General features: G+C 41.6%; 1 protein-coding gene across 7 annotated transcripts in view; it reads right to left on the reverse strand.

The window, feature by feature from the left end:
* KLHL5 (kelch like family member 5) overlaps positions 1–24,812 on the reverse strand; it is a 146,166-nt gene that overhangs the window by 39,400 nt on the left and 81,954 nt on the right. For all 7 annotated transcript variants that reach the window (XM_006029229.3, XM_025210683.1, XM_025210682.1 and 4 more), the window contains 2 exons: positions 9,043–9,179; positions 8,311–8,507 (listed from right to left, as the gene is read on the reverse strand). In XM_006029229.3, coding sequence (XP_006029291.1) covers positions 8,311–8,507; positions 9,043–9,179 — 334 coding nt within the window. The remainder of the gene's footprint in view (positions 1–8,310; positions 8,508–9,042; positions 9,180–24,812) is intronic.

The following is a 24,812-nucleotide window of genomic DNA, read 5'->3' on the forward strand; positions in this document are numbered from 1 at the left end:
TCCCTACCCAAGAGTTTAATTTTTCAGTATGGCCAGAGTTAGCAGGTTTCTGTAAAAAACAGTGAATCCCTCTTCTAGGCGTTGAAAAAGAGATGGTATCTTTTACCTCTGGTTCCTTGTCCAAAACCATAAACTCCAAGTTGCCATGGTCTGTGCTGTTCTATCCTTCCCTAATCTGAAAGAAGCGAGTTTGAGCATTCCTCCCTCTACCCTTCCCACCAGCTTCCTGATTACTGTGAATGGGTTAAGTCTGTCTCCATGCTTCTGTTTTTTTTTATTATTTCTCCTCATAAATCACTAGTAAATGTCATCGCTGCTGCTTACAGATCTCTTGAGTTGCAAAGTGAATTTGATCCAATTCTTCTAATGATTTCGCCACTGACAAAATTATTCACATTTCAACTCTCTTAAAAGCTTAAAAAGCTCTTTGTTGCAGCAGAGATTTTGGAACCAGACTCAGAAATTAGAGTAATTTCATAGTTGCTTCATTTTTGAGGTTATAAGGCAAATGCTTAGAATGCTAAAAAATTTTAATTAAAAAAAAATTAAAATGACGTGTTGAAATTGAAGCCCCTACCTAGGACTGCTTCCTCTGTAATGCTATGGGTTAGTGGATATTAAAGCCCTGAAAGCAGTGTGGCCCTCGTTACCTTTCTGCATGAAAATATTCCTTAAAAAAATGTTTTTTAATGGGTACACTGATACATCGGTTCAATATCAGATTGATACAGATATACAGAAAACTGGCTGTATCGGATATTGGCCTGATGGGGCCGATAACTTGGCTGATAAGTGCCTGTGCTGCATGCAGCTGCAGCGCAGCACTCAGGAAGCGAGGACCACAGCTGGCAGTGTGGAGATCTGCCTCCAGCTGGTAAGTCTGGTGTGGTGGAAGGGGTGGGGGGAAGGGGCTGGGGGGCACATCAACTCCCCCCACTGTGAGGGAGAGGGCAGGGGCAGGGGCAGGAGCAGGCGCTGCCCAGCTGGGGCAGAGCGGGGCACAGGACAGACCTGCAGCTCATCGAGTTGGCTCCCGCCCCACTGCCTTGCACCCTGGGAGAGGGGCATGTGCCCCTGGATCTTTGTGGGGCAGGACAGGGCTTGGAGTGGGCGCCGGTGGCATTGGGAGAATGCTGCATCCACCCTAAATTTCACCGCTGCTCCGTTCCCAGAGCTGTGGCTGCCAGCCACCCAGTGTAGCCCTGGCTCAATTCTCTACCTCCCCCCCATGCATTGGAAAGAGTTGGGGCTGCTCCAGGTGGCTGGCAGCAGCAGCGCTGGGAGTGGAGCGGCGGTGAAATCTGGGGTGGATGCAGCATCCTCTCAGTGCTGCCGACACCCACTCCGAGCCCAGACCCCACCAAGAAGAGCCCGCACAGCTCTGGCTGCAGCCTGTCCTGCTCCACACAGATCTGGGGAGCATACGCTCCTGCTCCAAGGTGCAAGCAGCAGTGGGAGCTCCCCCCCTCCACGAGCCACACCTCCGGCCCCTTTCCTTACCGCAGGGGTGTTGATCTGCACCCCACCATGCCTCTTCCCTCTGCCCTCCCCTTCCACCACACTGGACTTGCCAGCTGGAGGCAGCTGCATTGGAAATCAGATCAGTATTGGCCAATATGCCTCCTTAAATAATTGGCCCCAAAAATCTCTTACCAGTGCACCCCTACTACTATTTTTTTTTTTTGTAAGAAAGGAAGGCTAAGTATCACTACCCATTGTTCTCAAATGAGCAACAACAAAAATGGTACATCTCTTGATGTACTGAAGACCTACTGGAAAGGGCACAAAATTGAAAGTCCAGCTTTCTGTGCCTCCATTCTGTCTCTTACTAGACTTGAAATCCTGGCCTTAACTTCTCTATTAGCATTTTACAGATGGGAAGCAGAGGCACAAATATATCAATCTATTTAAACTATTTCACAATCAACAGACAAGTCCACCTTATTTTTGGAATAATTAGTTAATGACACTGATCAGCTCCAACCAATTTGCATCAGTGATCTTTTAATTCCTCAACAAAAGGTAAAGGAATGATATTATACTCATCCAGAGACGAGATGACATATCTTGATGCATCTTGAGACATCAATTTTAATGGAGAGGACACGATTCTAATCCTCAAGACTACAGCGAATTCTTCAGTTTGTCACCTGTACTTGGAATGTAGGATAACCCTCACCATATGTTAGGAAGATAGCTGGAAGTGTAACAGTATGTTAAAGGCTGCCTTAGGGGAAAAAAAATCATAAAAGTACCAGAAATGAGGGCACTGGCATAAAACACTATTTTCCATTAAAACACATGAAGATACTTAAATTAAGCTTCTGGCTACTCCAGCAACACCCCTAAATTTGTAGACATATGGCTCATTACATTGTCTACATTGTATTTTCAAAATAAGGTAATTTTTTTTGGATGTGAAAGGTAAGTTAGTTACATTTGTACAAACAAGCGTGATAAATCAAGGATCTGGGTTTTCCATTTCCTACAGAAAAATAGAGAAAAACACAGATTTTCCCTTTTGCTGGAGGAAAACATGGATTTCTCATTTTACAGGAGAAACCTGCAGAGGTTTCAGTTTTGCAAAGAGCTCTCTGCAGGCTGTTCCTGCCTGCAGGGGGCTGGGAGGGAGCAGGAGGACAGAAGTCAGGCAGGGGGCACCGTGTGCGTGTATATACACATGGCTGCCAGGTAGCCTGGAGAGCAGTTCCTGCAGGTAAGTGGGGGCAGAGATTGAGGCCACCAGAGGGAGGAGTTGGGTAGGGCTGGGGTTGAGGCTCCCCAGCCAGGTGGTGTGTGGGGCTTGGGACCCAGGGCCATAACATGCAGCTGCAGATCCCCAGTGGGGAGCAGGATGGGGTTGACAGTGGCTCATCTGCGGGCTGAGGCTGGCTCTCCCACTGCTGCAGGCACTCCAAGGGGGAAGGGAGACCCATGTCCCACAGATCTGTATGTGGGGTGGGGGTAGGTGTGTGCTGTGGGATCGGACTCCCCACCCTACTGCTCTCCCCTGCAGCCTTTGTAGCCCAGGAGGTGCAACCTGGAGCTGCAGGGAACAGCAGGGCTGCACAGTGAAGTTTCTTGCTGCTGCAGGGGATGCACTACCAGGGCAGCATGGAGCTCAAAGTAGCAAGCAGCTTTGTGTGGCCTCACTCTGCCCTGCAGCACCAGGTTGCACTCATTGGGCTGCGGAGGCCCTGGGGAAGGGCAGCAGGGCAGGAGCCCAAGGCCGCAGCAGGGAGCCCACCCTACCCCTGCCCTGCACACAGATCTGGGAGGCACAGGTCTCCCCTGCCCCCTGAGGAGTGCATGTAGTGGCGGGGAGCCAGCCCCAACTCTCACCCGAGTCTGCAGCAGGCAGTTGGGCTCCGTGCTCCACTCCACTGCCGTAACTGCCACATCCTATTAGGGGCAGGGGGCTGTGGCGGGGGGGGGAGTAAGAGGCACCAGCAAGGCTGTGGAGGCTGGGGGCGGGGTGAGGGGCTTTTCACTTTAATCACAGATTTGGGGGGGTTTATTTAGAGAATTTGCAAATTTTTATCAGGGAAAACCAAGATTCCTTTTGATAATGGCATTTTATACCTAGTCCATAAAAAATCAGGTCCACAATGTCTGTTTAAAAGCTGTTATGTCCACCACTTGCCATTTTCAAAATGTTGGCATGTTTTGCTCCTTAGATCCTAAGTATTTTTCAGGCATTGTCATGTTTTTACAAGGCCACAAAACTGACTTACTTTGATAATAACCTTGACGATTTTTCTTACTCTTCTTCAGAGTAGTTTATTGACTGTTAGAGTATACCATTAAATTATGAAACACACATGTTCTTTTAGCACAAGAGCTACATACATACTTTTAATCTGAACTATTGTATTCAAATCCATTTTACTTTTATTTATACTTGACTATACTACACTGACTGAAACTATGCCAATGCTTTTAAGTGACACTAATGGACACTGCTGAGATAAAGAAAGTCTATTATTGGAGTTGGGTCCACTGAGATTATTCACTGATGGATTTTTTATTCTGAGAAAATGGCCATTTCAACTCAATGTATAAAATTGTTTTAAATGCAAATTGAGTAGCTTATCAAAAAACTCATGGTTACAATCAGAGCTTTTCGATAGAAGTTTAAAATGGAGTAGTGGTTTTAACTGAAGGAACACAATTGCATGGTGAACTGTTCCCAACATCAGACAAAAAAAAAAAGCAGCAAAACTAAGAAAGTAAACGTATTTAAGTTAAAATATAAATATATTGTTTATTTACCTCAAATTTCAAGGACTGGAAAATAGTATGGAAAAAACCTACAAAATATCCTTTAGTTACCATCATTATAATATAAACCATGGTAATTTGTAACAGCATAAGCATAAATCATGTCTCTTAATAAACAACAGAATTTACAGGAACTATAGTATGCTTAACCCTTTTGCTCTGATATTTTTAATGGATGAGCATCAAGTGGCTAGTATTAGTATTAACATTTTTCTTTTTTCAAACAGCTTTTAAAACAAATGAAAATTACTCAGGGATTTATTTTAATTGAAGACTCAATTGGACTATAGATTTCTATGCAGTTTCCATAGCAACATTAGTTTCAAACCAAAAGAGCTACTTCTGTATTACTCATTATTACTAAAATTCAATTTCATGTCTCTGTTGGAACTAAGCAACATTAAAAAAAGCCTTAGGAAGAATCCATCGAGCACAACTAATTAGTTTTGAAAATGGCTTTTTAAATCCATCTAATTTAAATTTCATTCCTGTCAAAGCCTTAAAAACAGCAATTGTGGCAAATGAAGTAAACAATAATTTTCCTAAAAGGTGTACCACCATTTTCCTGTGGCCTGAAGAACTTCTTACCAAAAGAAAGATGTGGAGTCTGTTACAAACCAACTTTGAAAAAATGAGACAACGCTGGTTCCACTCTCTCCCAGGCATGGAGTACATGGAAGAACAGCTCCTGCCTGGCCATGCAGCAGTGTCCCAGGGCCAGAGATGTATCACCACTGACTGGCTGGGCAGGCCCTGGAAGGGAATGGAGCTGGAGCTGTGCCTGAGAGTAAAGAAGGAGATTGCGGGGGGGAGGGCTGAGAGCAGAGCAGAGGCACAGACAGGAACTAAGGCTGCTGTGGCTCTGGCTCTGACCCTGTACTTGAATCCAAGATGAGGGGCTTCCCCCCATGCTGAATGGGGAAAAAATCTTTTCCTGGATTTCATTAAATATGGTAAGTCTACTATTTCTGATATGTATCTTCTGCTTTACTTAGTTTCATCTGATTGTTCTTCTACTTGGGCCCATACTTTTACCAGTAAAACATACTTTCCATTTTAGTATGAGCTGTAATTTGCACATTGTTATTGATGTATAGTGATAAACTTTGGTGTACATGCATTTTTAAACATGGCAAAGACCTACCTGACAGACAGAATTATATGACACACACAACAAGAATTAAGTGGGATTTTTTATCTTAGTTTTTCTTATTAAACTTGTATGTTTTAAGACAGGAAGAAATTAAAAATAACTCCCCCCCTCCAAAAGAACCCAACCTAAAACAATGGGTTTGGGTAAGCAAAAATTCAGAAGGGAAAACCCGCCCCCCATGGATTTATGCTTCAATTAACTCAATTCTAATTAAGAAACCAAAATTACATCTTTTGGATTTGGACCAACAGTTTAATGACAACTGTGTGCAGGGCAGAACAGAGCAATGGCATATAAGAGATCTAAGTGTTATCATTAATGCCCAGCTTCTTCATATGGTATCCAAAGGCCAAAGTTCGTGTCCCAAGAGCTAGTCAGCAAGGCTGTCATGAGGAGGAGGAAACAGCATGACAAGTAATTCTAGAAACCCCATGTACAAAGAGGAATCCTGATTGGCCTTATACAGATATGACTCTTGCCCTCCTCACCTAACAACATTGTTTCAAAAGGATACCTCTGAGACAAGAAAGGAGAAAAATATAAAAAAGAAAGAGAGATGGTGGTTAGGGGACAGAATTTAAGGAAGTCAGAGAATTAACTTTCGTGTAAACAGTAATCCTCACTTTCATTGGGAATATTTTTGCATTTAGCCATTTGTGATTCTACCTTAATACATAAATATATTCCTTGATCTTATACTGGTACATAAAAGACAGCCTTTCATTACTAACGTGAGAGAATAAAACAAATATTCATTGAGAGACCAATGTTCACAAACTAAGTGTAACTTAGTAACTTTCAGAATTTGATAAACCCACTCCAGATTTATCAACGAATAGAACAATGAATGTTTACTATAGTAGCATCTCATCTCAAGGCATGGGACCACATGATGGCAATACAGCTTCTGATCAAAACCGGTAAGAATTGTACCGGTAAGAATTATTTTCTTGACAGTCTTGGTATTGTTAAAAAGAATGGCTCATGCATATTTTCTTTCAATTTCTTGGGCACATTTATTCTGTCAAAGGACTACACAAACCAAGTGCCCCACAAACTTACCACACCAACTGTACCTGCACTATCCACCAAAATGGATGTATTCTAGTTACCTTGGCCCAGGGTTGGGCATGCACCCATAAACTCATGCACTTGGGAGTGGTTATTGGTTCATGCCCACCACTGCATTAAAATATACATTCCCAGGCAGGGTTATAGTGTATGCCAGGCAGGTGTGGTATACTTCATTATGGTACTCTCTAACATGGTCCTGTGACAGTATGGCTATGGTCACTAAAACAGCACGTTTAGCAGCTTGTTTTTTTCTTGAAATAAGTTCATCTGTAATCTGTCATTCTTAACAAATCAAGACTCTATTGAGCAAACCATTTAAGTACATACTTAAATTAACATTCAGAAGCTTAAGCCAGCAGTGTTTAACTTTTTGGTCCTGTGGGCCAAATGACTGACACAGGGCCTGCCTGCAGGCTGAAACAGCTCTTAGGGCCAAGCACCACCCCCTGTGCATTAACCCTTATGTGTTGGGATTGGATCCCAGTGGCCTGGCACTGCACCCTTCTACTGGGACTGGGCCCTGGAGCCCACTGCCACCCATGTCTGGCCCCATGCCAGATTCAGGGCCAAAGGTTCCTCATGGGTCTGGAGATGTGGCAGCAGTGGAACAGTGGCACTGCTCTCCTGCCACCAAATTTCTGGACCTGCGGAGCCTGCAGACCAGATGACAACGCTGTGGGCCAGAAACCAGAGGTTGAGCACTCCTGGCTTAAGCAATTCCATTTACTTTAATGTAATAATCTCTCTATTTAACGTTAAGCCCCTGCTTTAAAAATACTGTTCTGAATTATGGCTCATATTGGTAATCGTTTCCTCCATATTTTCAGTAGCCTGCTTTTACATATTTAACTTTTAAAATCATAGCCTCCTACATAAATTTAAATAAGCACATTTTTTCTAAAGTGTCTAACAGAATTTTTGTATTTATTTTTCCATAATTACCAATCAGGATATTAAACAAATTATTTTAAAATTCTAAATTAATATACCTATTTTAGGGGAAAAGCTGAATGGAATAGGGAAAATGCCTTCTCAATATTATATAGCACAGAGCAATTTACAAATAAATAACATTCATTTACAAATAAATAACATCAATATTTTTTAAAAAGCTTCTATCTAAAATACATATATTTGTAACTTTTCATTGTGACATCAAGAAATAAACAAGTTGTGAATAAAGTAGATAATATCACTGGACTCTGAAGAGCCTGCCATTTGAACTGCAGATCTGGGTACCTCCAGTCTCTCTTTGCCCCTTGCTTCCCCCAGTAATATTTGGTTCTCTTGACAAACATTTGTAGAAACTCTTCCACACACTTAGAGGATACCACCACTATATGCTCTTTGCCAGTAAAATTCACCCATTATTCTCTTTGGCTTCCTCTACTGAAAGACTGACTTGTCCTTTGCTTGCAAAGTAAACTGGGCTAATGTGAGTTTTTAAAAGTAAAAAAAAAAATATTATAAGTTACATTTTAATTATTTGATTTCAATACTCATAGTATACATAATGTAAGCAATATTATGAGTTATTTTTTGTACATTGTGAAATACTGGGTAGCATTTTCAAAATATAGTGACTTTCAGTCATGGCGCTTTTGAAATTTTTACACATGACTTTTTTCCTGAAGAGATGGAATACCACCAAAATAGAAAAGAATACTTAATGTCACAACTAAATAGCTCAGATAACAACAAAAGTTCTCTCAGGGTAAATATTTCTTTTACACTGGAAGATATTCTACATTTTCCTTGCTACAAAAATCAATGAATGGATGATGCTGGAAATAAGGACATACCATGGTATAATTGTGAGCCACTTTGTGCAAGTCAGTGCAACCCTGTGCATCAGCAAAAGAGCGAATTCCAAGGCAATTGGATGGGTGAAGCTGTTTCATTAAGAACTTACAGCACGCTTCTACAACCTGAGACAGCTGGAGAAGGCAAGCTGTAGATAACAGGCACTCAATGTTATCTTCTTTTAATTCAAGGCGACCTAGCAAAATTACAAGACATGATCTCATTATTTATGAAAGAATATTGATAATAATTCCATAAAGAGCATGTCCCTAAAAAAGCAATTTTTATTACTAAGAAATGGTAAAAGAGGGAAACAATGCCCCAAATGGTAATTTCCCTTGTTTTAATCTTTTGTTAAACCAGACAAAAAACAGATGCAGCAAAGTACTTTTTGCAAACTGCATAACAGAACATAAGATCTGGCAATACCATTCCAAACGAGCTGAAAAATGACTTTTTTTTTAAGAAGTTAACTTCTATAACAGTGCAACAGAATAATTAATACAGTACTCCTTTTTCAGACTCGGTGCGTCTGAAATAGCTGACAGATTGCCAACCTAACTACAAAGGTACTGTATCTTGTTAAACTAAGGTACTATATCTTGCTAAACGGCCTCAAATAATGGCAGCAACAGAAGTCTACCAAACATCTGAAATGGAATAATGGAATGAGATGTTCACTTAACAAGTCATTAGACCAACTTTATCACCCTTTTTAAAAAGTGTATTACCTGTATACCCATATTGAACCAAAGCCCACAGTGCATTTGGATCTACACCTTCCATCTTGATTTCTTCCTGTCTTGCTTCTCGTACATCATTTGTAAACATTGCTGCAAAGTAGTCCGAAACAGAGGAGAGAACCAACCTAAGTACATATGGGAAGAAAAGGGGGATGGTGAGAGAGAGAAAGCTTAGTCAAGCTGATGTTTGTTAATTTATGCTTCATTATTTTGCCCTTTGAAGGTGCACTGTACTGAGAAAAGGATTTTAAACTTGACAAACTGCTTCATGCTCCAGTTCCTCTCTATGAATAATTAATGCTGTTACTGAAACTACATTTTCTGCTGAGGTAAATGATTTACCCTTTCAGAGCACAGTGACTTTTAATAATCTCCACAGAAACATAATATATAAAAAAAACAAATACATGGACATTAGCTATTGTGCCAAAAATAACTGGAAAACACAACTATTTTATAATTTATTTTAGAAATGTAAAATAATTACTTGCAAAATCATTTCTAAAAGAAATACTTTATTTTTTTGTCATTGCTGTACACAGATAAACTAATGTGCACCGCATTGACAGAATTTGACTCCTCAGAGCTGGAGATGATAGAAATCAGAAAAGGCCAGACCCAGGTGAGAAGTAGTTAGTACTTTAAGCAGACCATATGAGCATACTAATAAGTACAGTAAGTTTTATTATGTAAATATTTAATGCCTTTGTTAACTATTTTAGATGAGTGGATGTCCACATTAACACTCAACAAACAGTTCTTTGGATTACAGAAAATACTTAATATGTACAACAATGCTCCTACAAGCATTTTTCAAGAATTCTGGTTTCTCTGGATATGGTTATGTGACTAGAATGAAAGAGGAAGGGAATTCTTACAAACATTAGAATTGACCTGGTACATTTTAGGAAATGGAAAAATAAATATTCTCTGAACTACAGAAAACTGTGTTTTAGTTTATGAATGTAAAATAACAAATTGCTGATGGGACTAGCAGTTATTTTTCAGAAAAATCAAGCTTTAGCTTGTTCACTGCAATTTCTTCATCCAAGTAAAGCATCAGACTAATCTTTTTTGCCTACCCCTCCAAGGCAACAGAGAAGAGTGAGGATGTATGGAAGAGTTATGTTTAACAAAATTAACTTGATTGAAATGCAATTTGGCCATAAGAAACACAGTTTAAGCATTTTAAATGTTTTAGAGGGCATTGTAACAATATTATATAATCCTGGTAACACAAAGATTCCTTTTGCAGGCCGTTCTTGATAAACTAGGTTATTCAATCCCAGAGGAAAATTAGAATATTCTGTGAGGGGACTATCCACATGTCCTTTCTAGGTATTTTATCTTTTTATTTTAAAGAAATCTTATCTTCAAATTCTGCCTCTTAGGGCGAGGCTCTATGCAGGTTGGGTATAATTAGATGGTAATGTCAACTAGTCAGTAAGGAAGACCTTTCAGTTTGTTTCAATATGGTCCTGCTGGTCGGCTAGTAAGCTTTCATCATAGAACATAGAATTTTGCCTGGGACCATAAAGTTAGATATTCCACCTGAGGAATTTAGGGTTCATTGGGAGAAGTGAAAGGTATTTTAGATGGGCTAGATCTGAATGAGTCTAGCACCCTTGTATTAAAATTCAAAACCAGAAACTGAAAACAAACATTTTACTTAAAAATATTTAACAGGGATAATACAGCAATAGTATCTAGGACTCAATACCAGCAGTTGGCAACCTTGCTGTAGCGGTGAGCTGTGATGACCTGGTTCATATCCGAGGCAGACAAGTACTAGGACTCAGCCACCACTGCCAAGGCACAGGCACAGCTCCCCACAGCCCAACTATGCAGTGTGGCACCGCACAGGAGAAACTCCCCACTACCAAAGGGCAAAGCCCCCCTGACTCTATGAGCTGGATCCAGCCCACAGGCTGTTGACCCCTGCGCTCTATACAGTACAGAAATTAGAGACTAGAACCAAAACTTACTGTGCATCCAGACTGGGCTAACAATTTAACTAACCTCGGTTGGAGTATGATTACTCTTATTTTTTCAAAAGGTTACATCAATATATTCTTCTAGCACAGACCTTTGTAAAAGTGGCTACTAACAGCATAGCTCACTCCTTTTTCTATACAGTAGGGGTGTCAAAAATATGGCCCATGGAGAAACATCATCCAGCCTGCAGTTAGCCCAGGGGTAGGCAATTATTCTGGATGGAAGGCTGCTTCCTGAGTTTTGGCAAGCTGTTGAGAGCTGCATGGGTAGCTCCGTCCCTTGACAGGTATCCTGCCCCCTGGTCACCATCTTGGGAGTGGAAGTCCCGCCCCCTAACCCCTGACCTTTGACACCAGAAATCCCTCCCCTTGCCCCCAGAAGTACTCCTTTCAGCAAGGGGTTTTGCCATTTCAGAACCAGAAAAATACTAAATTATAGTCTAAAAAGCAAACACCTAAAACATTAATTAATTCAATCTCAAAAAATATTTTTGTCCTGGTTTACATGTGTTTCTGTAGTGGACACAGAAGTGATTGTATATAATAGCTTAACATGAAGTCTTACTCTTGTATATTGTGGAGGGGTGGGTATAGATTTGGGGGGTATGTCAGGTATGGGGGAGGGTGTGGGTGCATCTGTGGTGGGTGGATAGGTGTGGGGGTGTGGGGTGAGGGGCAAACACCTAAAACATTAATTAATTCAATCTCAAAAAATATTTTTGTCCTGGTTTACATGTGTTTCTGTAGTGGACACAGAAGTGATTGTATATAATAGCTTAACATGAAGTCTTACTCTTGTATATTGTGGAGGGGTGGGTATAGATTTGGGGGGTATGTCAGGTATGGGGGAGGGTGTGGGTGCATCTGTGGTGGGTGGATAGGTGTGGGGGTGTGGGGTGAGGGAGCATGTGGGTGTGAATGTGGGGTGGGTGTGTATGAGGTTTGTGTGAGGGGAGGGTAGCTGGGATGTGTGAGGGGGTGTGGGTGTAGGGGTCTGCGTGTATGGCACTGCAAGGGCGTGTGGGTGTATGTGTATGGTGGGGTGTGCAGGTGGGACTCACCCTGTGAATGAACGAACACACACACACACACACACACACACACACACACACACACACACACACACACAGTTCCTCCCTATACCCCCGCCTTTGTACTGGCACAGCCCCATGCCCCCAGTCCAGTGATGCACCTGGGAGCCAAGTGGTGCTGTAGCAGTGCGGGGGCAGGAAGGCAGGGAAATGGCTGGGGCAGGGCTGGGCTCCTGCCCCCAGCACTCCTGGGTCTTACTGCCCTGACTCCTACTGCCCCTGGCTCCTGTCATCTTTGACAGGCAGCCAGGAGCAGATAAATATTTTCTAAATTTTTTAGGGGTCCCACAGGCTGGAAAGAATGGCCCACCCCCGAGTTAGCCAGGCCATATTTTGCCCACCCCTGAGTTAGCCAGAAGCTGGGGCTATGGCCAGTGATAGATAGGACCTGCTGCAGAACCCAGGTCTCTGTGGTCCAGGTGGACATGGAGAGGTGAGCAAGGGCTGTGCCACACAGCCCTCAGTCACCTACAGCTACCTGGCCTGCTGCTGCTTGCACACCTCCACTATGGCAAGCAACTCCCTAGCCTGTGGCTGGTTGCCCCAATGCCTCTGCAGTGGCTGTATTCACCACTGCTACTGTTGTTATTGCAGTGGTTGCCCCTTGCCGGATCTAGCCCATGAGGAGCCCCACGGTTGGAATCTACCCAGGACCCCAGGTGAGTTTGACACTCCTGCCATACAAGAATAAAGCATGCTAGTATAAGCACATTTATGTCAGTAAAGCTGCTTTACACAGATTAAACTACTTCCATTTAATTAATGAGATATTCATTTTATTTTGTCTTCTCAATTAAGGAAGCCTGTTTCTGACACTGCTCCACTTCCCCCCAATTCCTGAAGAACTACAGAATATAGCAAATGGTAATGTCAGTCAAGCAAGTCAAGCAGTCAATAGCAAGTCACCTTGTCTGTAGAGGGAAAATGCAACATTCCAGGAAGCTAACAAGTTTTATTAGTATAATATTAAACACACTCAAAATAGACTGGGTTATGCTGAAATAACCAATTTATAATCAGCACTGCATTCAGATCCAAGCACTAGATTCTGGACATTTCTAGCCCACTGAGATTGATCAGCAGGCACAGGTAACAAAGCAAGGAACAGAGTCTTTGCAAAGCCACTCTTACATACACACATAACATAACAGACTTACAGATCCATACAAGAATAATGAAAAACTGCACACAAAAATCTTCCCTCCTCAGCTGTACCATGCTGGTGCCCCATACCATGCCACGTGGCATGCTGTACCGTGTGGGCCCCCTCACTGCACTGCACCATGCTGCATGGGCCTCCTCTCCCCTGCTATGGCACACCAGTGCTCTCATGCCACAAAGGTTCCCAGGTTCCCTCAAGTCTCTCCAGCCACAGGCTACCTCAGCCCTGTGGGCTCTGCTATGTTGCTCCATCTCATCTGCAGGCATGGGGGCAGGCAGTGCAAGCAGGAGGATGGGGGAGCCTAGAGATTCCACCTACAGCAGCAGGAGAGTGCAGTACCTGAACTGGGAGTCCAGGGGCCTCTGATTAGGGGCCAGATGGCGCCCATGGGACACCATGTGGACAGCCCTCAGTTAGAATAAGTTAGTTTCACATGGTCTACAATGATGCTTTTTTCCCCAGCTAGGACATGGCTGTAGAGGATTTTCTTGAGATTTCTGGTAACTCCCAGCAGCTGAGCTATAGGCCCATGTTGGAAACATGCTACATTTCAGCAATCTTCTGTCCTAAATCAGCTTGATACCTAATATCAAACTTCTGATTAAAAATGTGTTGTATAATTTTTCTACAAAATTAAGCTCCATGCATTTCACCACCACATACCAGTAGTTCCTGGATGACAAGGGTTTAAACTGAAAACACTGGCTTTCTGCCTAACCTTGAGTATGTCACTTCAGCTGAGGTTTTCACAACCGCTTCTGCCACAGCCCAGCTAATGTCAGAAACGAGTTTTAGTGGGACACATTTTTTGGGTGTCTGTGTAATTTCAGGGTAATTAAATTCCTTCTAGAAATTTTTAATTAATTTGCTTTTGAAAGTACTGCATGGGCAATACCTTTTAAATTTCTGCACTGATATTTAAGTAGTTTGATTGACTGCAATATTTTAAGCAGATCTGGTGCCTTATCCTTGCTATTGCTCATCTGTAGACTAATTTTCCTTTTTCCCCCCCGTAATGATAAAGGTTTAGAATTTTTTCAATTGCTTTCTATCTTTAGATGCTTTTCTCTCATATGTATTTAATTAATTTTAGAATGGATCCTTGGAAATAAGGCAAATGCAGGCTGCAACTACAGCAAACCCTGAAAACATATCAATATCCAAATAGACAGATGTGTGGAAGAATCAAGCGCATTTGGTATACCTACTATTGCTTGTCTTTCCTTCCTATGCTCATTCATTCTCCCCAATATGCCCACTATGCAGAAGTGAGCAATTTTATAAATCTGGATTCCTTCTAACTCAAGTTTGCAGTTAGCAAAATATGAAAGAAGGACTTGATAGTAAATCTGATTACTTATGTGAGGGTTATGTTTGCAATTATTCAACTTATAATTAAAGGCTATCAGAATATGGTGAATACTGTGTATGTGAGAAATTAAGATATAAGATAAATTACAAGGTAACTAAACAAGAGAAAATATTTTTGTAAAATAAATTTTAAAAATTTTAAATAAATCTCTAGCTAGAAATCTTCACACATAAAGCATACAAAAATTAGTAAACAGTGTTTAAAAGTAAATATTCTTTTTCTTTGGTCTTCATTTTCCTGGGGAAGATATTTCATACCTTAAGTTTGGTTTGACAAGGAATGGGAATTTGTAAGATAAAAATGGTAGCTACCTTTGATACACATGAACATTGTAGAAATAAAATGACAGGACCTAGGCTCCAAAAGAAAAAGAAAAAAAATGAACCTGAGTGGAACTGGCTGAAATGTGGAACTATCACAGACCCTAATCCTGAAAAGGAAACTTAAAAAATAAATAAATGAATTAAACAAGTCCATGGAAAGCACAATATTAAGTTAAATGTAAATCACCATTATAAACCCTCAGAAAAGCAAACAGGAACCAATTCTGTAATCCTTTTTATGGGTTTGCAACAAACACGGGTTCATGAGGAAGTATGTTCACAATGACAAAAATATCCTCTAGAGAATTAAGACTCAGATGTTAAAGAAGCATGCATGTTCCAGGAGCAAGGTTCAATACAAGCATTATACCAGCGTTGAAGCTACCTTGGTAACATTTTTGTTTTAATATTTTAGCATAAGAATATGTCACAAGATTAGTCAAAGTCACACTCTTAGAATTGGTATCCACAGTTTTCCCAGTCCTAGTCTGCTAGACGAAGACCTTAGTTTAAAGACAGAAAGGTAATTAAGTGATACAGTAACAAAACAGCAAGGTGATACAGACAGAATTACAAAGGAGGACTTTTTCAGCCAAGTGAATGCCTTTGCCTGTCCAGCATTTTTTCTGTAGTCAGTAGAAATCAATGACTACTTAGTTTACTCAAGCCATCTGACAGTGACCTGCTCATTCATCTTTTACGCCCACTGCTTGGCTTAATTTCATTATTTTTGTTTTCCTCATTCGTATCATCTTAATGCTTTGAAAATAAACCTCCTTCCTACATCCCATATGTATAACTTGGATCACATACAGATGCATTCGATTAACATTACTGGGGAAATATTTAAAGTATTGCTCATTTCAAATCCGATTTTTTTTCCTTTCACATTTGATTTTTTGATAAAAAGGTTCCTCCACTGCTACTGCATAAACACAAAACAGTGAAAGAAAATCTCTGCCTTGAAGAATTTACAAACTAAATAGGCAATACACAAGCAGGGCCAGAGACAGGAAGACTATATTGGCCACCTTCTACAAATGAGGAAATCAAGTATTGAAAAATTAAAAGATTTGCAAAGTTTCACAGAGGATTTTCTGGCTAAGTCAGGAAATGTACCCAAACCTTCACTCTGGGGTCTTGATTACAAGCCAATCTTTTTTCCTGATTAGTTAAATATATTAACTTCTAGGAAATAATCATGAATTGTAGAATGATTTTATTATTTGATTTTACTCAGTTTGTTCTCTTTGTAGCTCTTTGACAAAACTTGCACATCTTTCACTTTGCTGATATTTAATAAAGTTATGCAATATTGTTATATTGTACAATAGTATGCTGTTAGACTAGAATTTAATAGATCAGTTATCAGACATTGGATATTTTATTTGATACTGAAAATGCATAGATGATACGATAGGCCAGGGTTCTCTCTCCATACTCAAATGTGGATTTTGGGAGAACGTCTGTAAATGATTTAGTTATTGTCTACTGAAAAAGCAGCACTGATTTTTTTCCTTGTATATAAGAAGGCACCTAATAAAGCTGCCCCTTTCTGGCTCACTATTTGATCTCTTAATGCAACCCTAAGCAATAGCTTTAAGGCAGAATAAGATCAATGATAAGAGCATAAAAAATGGTGCCTTCATAATGTAAATAAATAATAGACAATTTCTCTCTCTAACAGACCCGGAGCAATCCCCCAAAACCACAATTTTTAAGTATACTAGAATAAAGAAAAGCTGTAATACCTTGCCTGTAAATATTACTATCACATAGACACCATTTTTTCCTAGTTGTGGTAACCATGTTGTTTATTTATTCAATCAGAATTGTACAATCTGGTCTACAAATAGATAAGCTTTTAAGGAACAAATTCTGATATGAAGTCCTAACATACCACAAATGTCCAGAATTAATCTACCACTTCTGGTTGTGGTTACTGTAGCCTCTATAGTGCAGCTCTTTTAGACAAACTAATTAGTTCTGTGAACATAGCTATGCTGCTTCCTGCGTAGGAGGTAGCCAATAGCTACTTCTTGAATTGGAAGCACACAGCTAATTAGTATAGCCATATTTACATGATGCGGAGTAGAACTAATTAGCTGGCCTCGTACTTACTCATATACTGCTTCAGGTTTGAGAGGTAACTTGGGCTCCTCCAAATAAGCCCTCCAAAATTGGGGTGCACATCTAAAGAGAGGAAATTGATATCTGCACTGGAATGGAAGCATAGGAATGCTGTAATGACTGCTGCTTCTCAACTGGACCAGTAAGTAGCAGGGGTGGATCCACTCTTTGGCATCACAGATGGAGTTAACCCTCTCATAGCCACTGCTGAATTGATAGTAACTTTTGGCTGAGCAGCCAGAAACTGTTACCAATTTGGCAACAGCTGTGAGAGGGTCAAAACTAGCTTTTGCCTGAGTAGGAAAGAGAGAACAAGTGAGCTGAAGAGTAGGCCCTGCCCTTGCTCCATGCAGTCAGTCATGACTGTCTGAATATTTTTTAAATTTTGCCTTCCCAAAACAAGATACACATCTTATGCTACAGAGTGTGGTATACATGAAAATACAGTATTAGAAGCCCTAAAATTGAGGACTGCTAGTCAGTTTTACAACTGTTGATGCCACAGTGATCCTTGACTAGTTCAGAGTCTGTGCAATTGCATGGTTTGGAAATTCAGGACACTGCTTGGTACTAATCCAAGACCAATTTTTCAAATTCAGGATGGAAATTCTATTTCAGGGAGTTTTTCAGAATGCCAGGACACAGCCCCAATTCAAAATTGCCCCAGAAACCCCAGGATCCATCCTTTTAAAAAGAGAGCACTTCAATTACAGATTATAAAGGAAATATTTGGAATTTTGAATCAAGTTTAAGACCTTGGTCCTTCTTATCAGATGACCTGGGTCTAGGGACAGACAAGGGAAAACACCAGGACCTAGGTGAACAACTTTTCAGAAAAACCACTGCCCCCTCAGGAAGACACAGACCAATGGACACAAGCTAGTTGAGGAAAAGTTTTGGCTGGACATGAGGAAAAACTTCTTTTCTGTACAGGTAACTAGAATCATGGTGCAGTCAGTCTTTAAGAGGAGGCTGGACAAATACCTCGTTGAGCTTGTTTGAGCCCAATTACCTCCTGCTCATGGCAGGGGACCAGATATGATCTTATAGGTCCCTTCCGGTCCTTCTTTCTATGATTCTATTACACATAAACCAGTTTAAGTGATCAGAAACTGGTTTAAACCTGTAACAGAACAGAAGTTCAGTGCAAATAAACCAGTTACAAAATAGCTGAAACTGGTTTAAGATAAACCTGGTTGAATGTAGTATCAGACTTAAATGATTTAAGACAAACCACTTTATGAAACTGCTGTCCCAGACCCCTTCCTGGTTCAAGTTAAATCACAGTTCCCCAGCATCCCAGGATGCTTGCAGCCTTGGGCTGGGCTGGGTTGGGCTGTGCTGTTTGGTTGAGCAGAGTAGGGTGGGCCCCACCCCTCTGCTCCCTAACCGGAGCAGTGAGGGCTGAATGACAAGGTGGTGGGAATGGGAAATCTGGGTCTCCGCTCGAGTGGCAAACCTTGAACTCTCCTGCTAGCTACAGTAGCAAGTTAGATTCATTACTCACATTCAGAAAAAATAGTTCACTGTATATCTTTTGTTCCATCCAGCCAAAGGTTTTCCCTTCAAATATTCTCCCCCTCTCAAAGCTATTCCTTTTCTCCAGTGTTACTTATTCTTTTCTCTGCCCTCCTTCACCTCTTTTGCAGCAGGTTTCCTCTTTCCTGTGCTGTCTCAGCTCTCTCCCTCTATTCTCACTTGAACTGGCATCAAGCAGTCAGATCCCAGTGGCTTGTGTCCACCCACAGAGGCAGTGTGAGAGAAGCAGCTTTGGATAAATGTGATATCTTTTATTAGACCAATTAAATAGTTGGAAAATTCTCTGCAAGTTTTTGGGCACAAACACCCTTCTTCAGGCATAGGGAGAGTTTGTTGGTGTTTGTGTGCTCTCCTGGGTAGAACAGAAGCCAACATGCAAAATGCGGGTCTGTGAAAATGCAAATGGATGGCAGCGAGGATTAGAGGGAATGGGAGACAATAGGTGTGAGACATGTAGGTGGGGGGGGGAGAAGGGGAATATTGACCTGGTGATAGAATGCGGCTGATAAAATGCAGACAGGTATCTGGTGGTATCTGATGACAGCCCCCTTCTTTAAAGAGACAGGCAAATTGCAAAGGCTCCAGCCCCTCAGCAGCATCAAGTGTACCAGAGCACATGCACACAGTTGAGAGCAGGGAACATGACCACGCCCTGGCCTGGGGCCAGCGCACTGAGCTGGAGAAAGGGGTTTAAACCCCCTCCCTGGCCCTAGACCTCACCCAATGTTTGCCCAGGGTGGGGGAACAGTCCCTCTCAGGCTGTTGCCCCCCCACCCCACTCCCTGCTCAAGCGGAGAACAGGGGACACGGCCACATCCCCTCCATTCGAGCAGGGATGAGGGAAAAGCCTTGGAGCTTCAGTCTCTTCCCTTTGGAAGTGGCTGGCACCCTGGGAGGAGTGCTCTAGTGTGCCCCGGCTTCTGGCCTGAGCCACTGCAGGCATTTGGCTGCATTTCCTGAATCAAAAGTGAATGTCTGTTCACTTGCTTCTCAGTTTAATCTCTGCAGCTTAAACTAACCTGCAAGGACTGAAATGATTCAGTCTCGGGCTTTTTGATCGTCTGTACTTAGGCCAAAAGTTTCAGGATGAAAATTACAGCCAGCAGCTATATTCCACTAGCAAAGTGAAAACCTCCACAATAAGCATTAAATTGTTCTGTGTAGAAGACGCATCTTATTCAGGAGCTGGTCAGTGCCCCTACAAGGAACCCCCTCCTAGGGCTGTCACAAATCTCCTACCTTCTGCTACAATGCAAGGTATACTTTTTACCTTACCTTCTCTAAAGAAAACAAGCTACAATATGTTTATTATTTTTTTAAATCTCAAAAACAATGAAAACAGGACATTCCATGGTATGTTTCTCCTCTTAAGAAGAGGATGAGAGAATAACAAGTGGCAGTAAGTTGCTTGAGGTACCTTGGAGACACTGAGACACTATAGTGAAGGACATGGTGTTAGAACCAGAACAGAATAGAATAGAATGATGTTCTATAAACAGGTGAGAAGCAGGTACCAAATCAACTGATCTCTGGTGAATAATCTAATCGAAAACTGATAAAGCATGGAAAGGAAAGGTTTTTAAAAATAGGAAGCTAAAATCTATTTTTGATTATAATATTGGCATTAAGCCTTGGGAAACTAACTGCTAATGAACAATAACTATATTTCTGAGTGGTGGTTGAAAATAAATGGTATAGTTGTAAAAAAATACCAGCTGTCTCCAGCTGCAGTCAAATCCACTGTATGCAACTTGACAACAGCAGTAACACATAAAAAGGGTAGTGTGATTCTCAGAAGCTTGCCGTATTCAATACCAGCCATACTGTTGGTTTAATAAAAAATATCACCCACAATAAGTATAAAGTCATTTAGCCACAGACTGTTTTGGCATCTACCTGTAGCAGTAGACAGTGCTATGAATGCCCAACCATTGAGGTAAGTTAAGTTTGGGTAAGAACTAAAATGGGAGAACCTCCAGTATCCCACAACACTTTGCTCCTGTCTATTTTCCAGCATGCTCAGCCACCTCTGAGCTCTGTTCTCAGTTGTGCATGCCAGAAAGCAAGGGTGAGGTGGAGGGGAGTGGATTATCCCTGTTAAAACATCTATGGATTAGTTATTATCTTTGAAAACTTACAGAGGTCAGATAAGGTCCCAGATGATTGGAAAAAGACATATATAGTGCCCATATTTAGGAAAAAAGGGGAGGGGACACACACACACACACACACACACACACACACACACACACACACACACACGAACAACCCAGGGAATTACAAATCAGTCAGTCCTATTTTGATATCTGGAAAGCTACCAGAGCATATGATAAAGAAATCTCTTTCTAAGCATCTAGAGTAGGGGTGACCAGGATCTAGCTTGCAAAGCCATGTCATCTGGCCCATGCGGCATTCTGCTGGCCTGGAAATTTAGCAGCATGGTAGTGACAGCATTCATTGATGGATGACCTGGGTAGCATTGAACTAGAGGCTAACAAGGTGATCAGGAATAACTAATGTCAAGAACAAGTCATGCTCAACCACCCTTACTGCATTCTATGACAAGGTGATAAGCCTTGTAGATGAGGGGAGAGCAATGGATAGGACAATACTCTGAGTTTAGCAAAGCTCTTCATACTGCCTTGTGTGACATGAATAAGGGAAAGGAACACATTTTAGGAGAAAGTACTGTAAGGTTGGTGCATTGCCAGTTGGATGACTGTTCAAAGAGTAGTTATCAGTAGTTCAATAACTGAGATAAGGTATCAAAATCTGGTTTCCTAGGGTTCTGTCTTTGATCTAGTACCATTCAATATCTTCTTTAGTGACTTGGAGAATAATGTGCATTTTGTAACTTTACAGGTGACACCAAGTTGAACTAGCAGATTTTTTGGAAGAAAGGATCAGGATTCAAAACGATACATTGGAGAAACTGATTGCAATGAATCAGCTGAAAAATTCAATATGGACAAGTGCAAAGTTCTGTACGAAGGATGGAACAATTAAACATAAAAATACAAACTGGGGAATAACTGGTTAGGCTGAAGCAATTCAAAAAAGGACTTCAGAGTTATAGTTGACCACAAGTTGAATATATGATTTAACAGTGCTATTGGTTCAAAACAAGCCAATAGCATACTGGCATGAATTAACATATTCAGATACAAATAATGAAAGCGAGTCTTCCACTCTGTTCAGCACTGGTGAGGACTCTCTTAGATTACTTGAATGATATTGCCCTTCAAGAGAGATACAGATCAACTAGAAAGAGACCAGCAGAGAACAACAACATTTTTTTAAGTGACTGACAATTTAACTTACAAAGAAAGGTTGGAAGAACTAAGGTTATTTAGCTTGAACTAAAGGATTTAATAACAGGTTTTCAAATAAAAAAGTGCTGTTATAAAGAGGATGTTGATTAACTACTCTTTGTGTCCACAGGAGCAGAACAAATAATAATGGTCTTAAATTGCAAGAAGGGAGATTTGGGTTTAATAAAATAAGAAATTTCTAGCTATGAGGGGTTCCACCCATGCTATGATTAAGCACTGGAACAAATTACTTTGAGGGGTTGTGGGATCTCCATTACTTGAAGCAGGTTAGACAAATATTTGGCTAAGATAGTTTAGACTTGAGCAGTGGGTCAGACTAGAATGACCTCCTTAGGTCCCTCTGCAGGTCTGTTTCCCAGGATGCTATACAACAATCATATGTTATCACTGTATAAAGAATCATATGTTATCACCAAAAAATAGACCCTGCTTTGAGCAGATGACTAGATGACCTCCTGAGGTCCCTTCTAATCCTGTTTTTCTATGATCCAATTAATTTACATTATTCAGTCACAAAGTGGCAATTATCAATGACTTAAATATGATTTTGGATATTAAGTGATATGACACAATTTTAAATACTTTATATTGGGTGAATCTTAATGTTTTAGCAAAGTACAGAAAAATAATCTTGCTAACAGCATATTAATTGGTAAGATCAACTTTTCAAGTAATGTAAGTATTTGAAAGGTGTAAAGTTATAGATCAGGGGCCGGCAACCTTTCAGAGAAGCAGGCTGCTGCTGGCAACCCAGTCACTGCCATGGGCTGCAATCCCCTCTAGCCACGAGAGGGTCACTGCTCCCTTCTATAGTGCCCAAACTGCCTGCTGTATCCTCAACCATGAACCACTGCCTCTAGTACATGACACTGATTCCAGTCTCCAATGGCAATAGGGAGGCTAAGCAGCACCTGCCTTGAGGTGGAGTGAGAGCAGCAGGGAAGGCCACAGAGGGGGGTGTGGTGGAGGGAATTAGCAGTGCAGTACAGGATTGAGAAGGGGGACATGCTGATCCATGCTACATGCCACCAAACTTCAGTGCTGCCATAGTTTTATAGATGTTAGGGTCGGAAGGGACCTATTAGATCATCGAGTCCAACCCCCTGCCCTGAGCAGGAATTAGTGCTGGGGTCAGATGACCCCAGCCAGGTGTCTATCCAACCTCCTTTTAAACATCTCCAAGGAAGGGGACAGCACCACCTCCCTTGGAAGCTTATTCCATATTTTGGCAACCCTCACTGTAAAGAATTTTTTCCTGATGTCCAATCTGAATTTGCTCTCTTCCAGTTTGTGGCCATTATTTCTAGTTACCCTGCCAGGAGCCCTGGTAAACATTGTATCCCCTATTTCTTGCTGCCCCGCTACCCCATGAGTTTGTAGGCAGCCACAAAATCACCTCTCAGCTTTCTCTTGCGGAGACTGAAGAGGTTAAGGTCTCCCAATCAGTCCACATAGGGTTTTTTTTCTGTAGGCCTTTAATGAGATGAGTGGCCCTCCTCTGAACCCTCTCAGGGCTATCCACATCCCTCCTGAAGTGCGGTGCCCAAAATGACGCAGTATTCCAGCTGCGGCCTGACCAATGCTGCATAGAGGAGAAGTATCACCTCCCTAGACCTGTTTGTGATGCACCTACTTATGCAAGAAAGGGTGCAGTTAGCTTTACTTATTACCTCATCACGCTGGTGACTCGTTCATTTTGGAGTCAACTACAACTCTGAGATCCCTTTCCGCAGTTGTGCTACTTAGAGTGGTCCCTCCCAGGCTATATATATGTGCTGATGATTCTTCCTCCCCAGGTGCAACACATGACACTTATCCTTGTTAAACTGCATCCTATTCTGTTCAGCTCATTTCCCCAGCCTGTTCAAATCAGCCTGGATTTGCTCCCTGCCGTCTAGTTTGTGTACCTCCTCCACAGATTCGTGTCATCAGCACACTTGGACAGGGTGCTTTCTACTCCTTTGTTCAAGTCACTAATGAAGATATTAAATAGACAGAGCCTTGGGGGACTCCGCTGCCCACATTCCTCCAGGTAGAACCTGACCCGTCCCCCACCACTCTCTGGGTGCGTCCCATAAGCCAATTTTCTACCTACCGCACTGTGTAATAATCTACATTGCAACTGTTTTGTTTATTTATAAGAATTGGGTGTGACACTGTCAAAGGCCTTTTTAAAATCTAAGTAAATAACATCTACCTCTATTCCTTCATCCAAGCATTTTGTGACCCGGTCATAAAATGAAACCAGATTAGTCAGGAAGGATCTGCCTGCTATGAACCCATGCCGATTGCCCCTTAGCATCATTTTACCCTCTGGTCCCCCACAAATGTGATCCTTAACAATTTTCTCAAAAGGTCTTGCCAAGGCTAAAGGTGAGACTAACTGGCTTATAGTTACTCAGTTCCTCCTTCCTCCCCTTCTTGAAAATAGGGACCATATTGCCCCCTTTCCAGTCCTCTGGGACCTGTCCTGAGCACCACAAGTGCTCAAACAGTTGTGCCAGTGGCTCTGCTATGACTCCAGCTAATTCCCTAAGTACCCTAGGATGAAGATCACCAGGACCTGTTGACTTAAATACATTCAACCCCTCCAGGTGCCCCTTTACTAGGTCAGCATGAACAGTTGGTGGGTTGGTATCTATACTGGTCTTACCTAAGGTCCCAATGGGATGCATATTTGTATTAGTGTCCAGGAACATGGATGCAAAGAAATAATTTAGAAGCTCCGCTTTGGCCATCCTATCTGTTACCAGTTGCCCTAGTTCATCCTGAAGGGGCCCTAAGTTACCCTGCACCTTCTTTTTGCTTCCTATGT

This window comes from Alligator sinensis, unplaced genomic scaffold, assembly GCF_000455745.1.
Source record: "Alligator sinensis unplaced genomic scaffold, ASM45574v1 scaffold246_1, whole genome shotgun sequence".
Lineage (NCBI taxonomy): Eukaryota > Metazoa > Chordata > Crocodylia > Alligatoridae > Alligator > Alligator sinensis.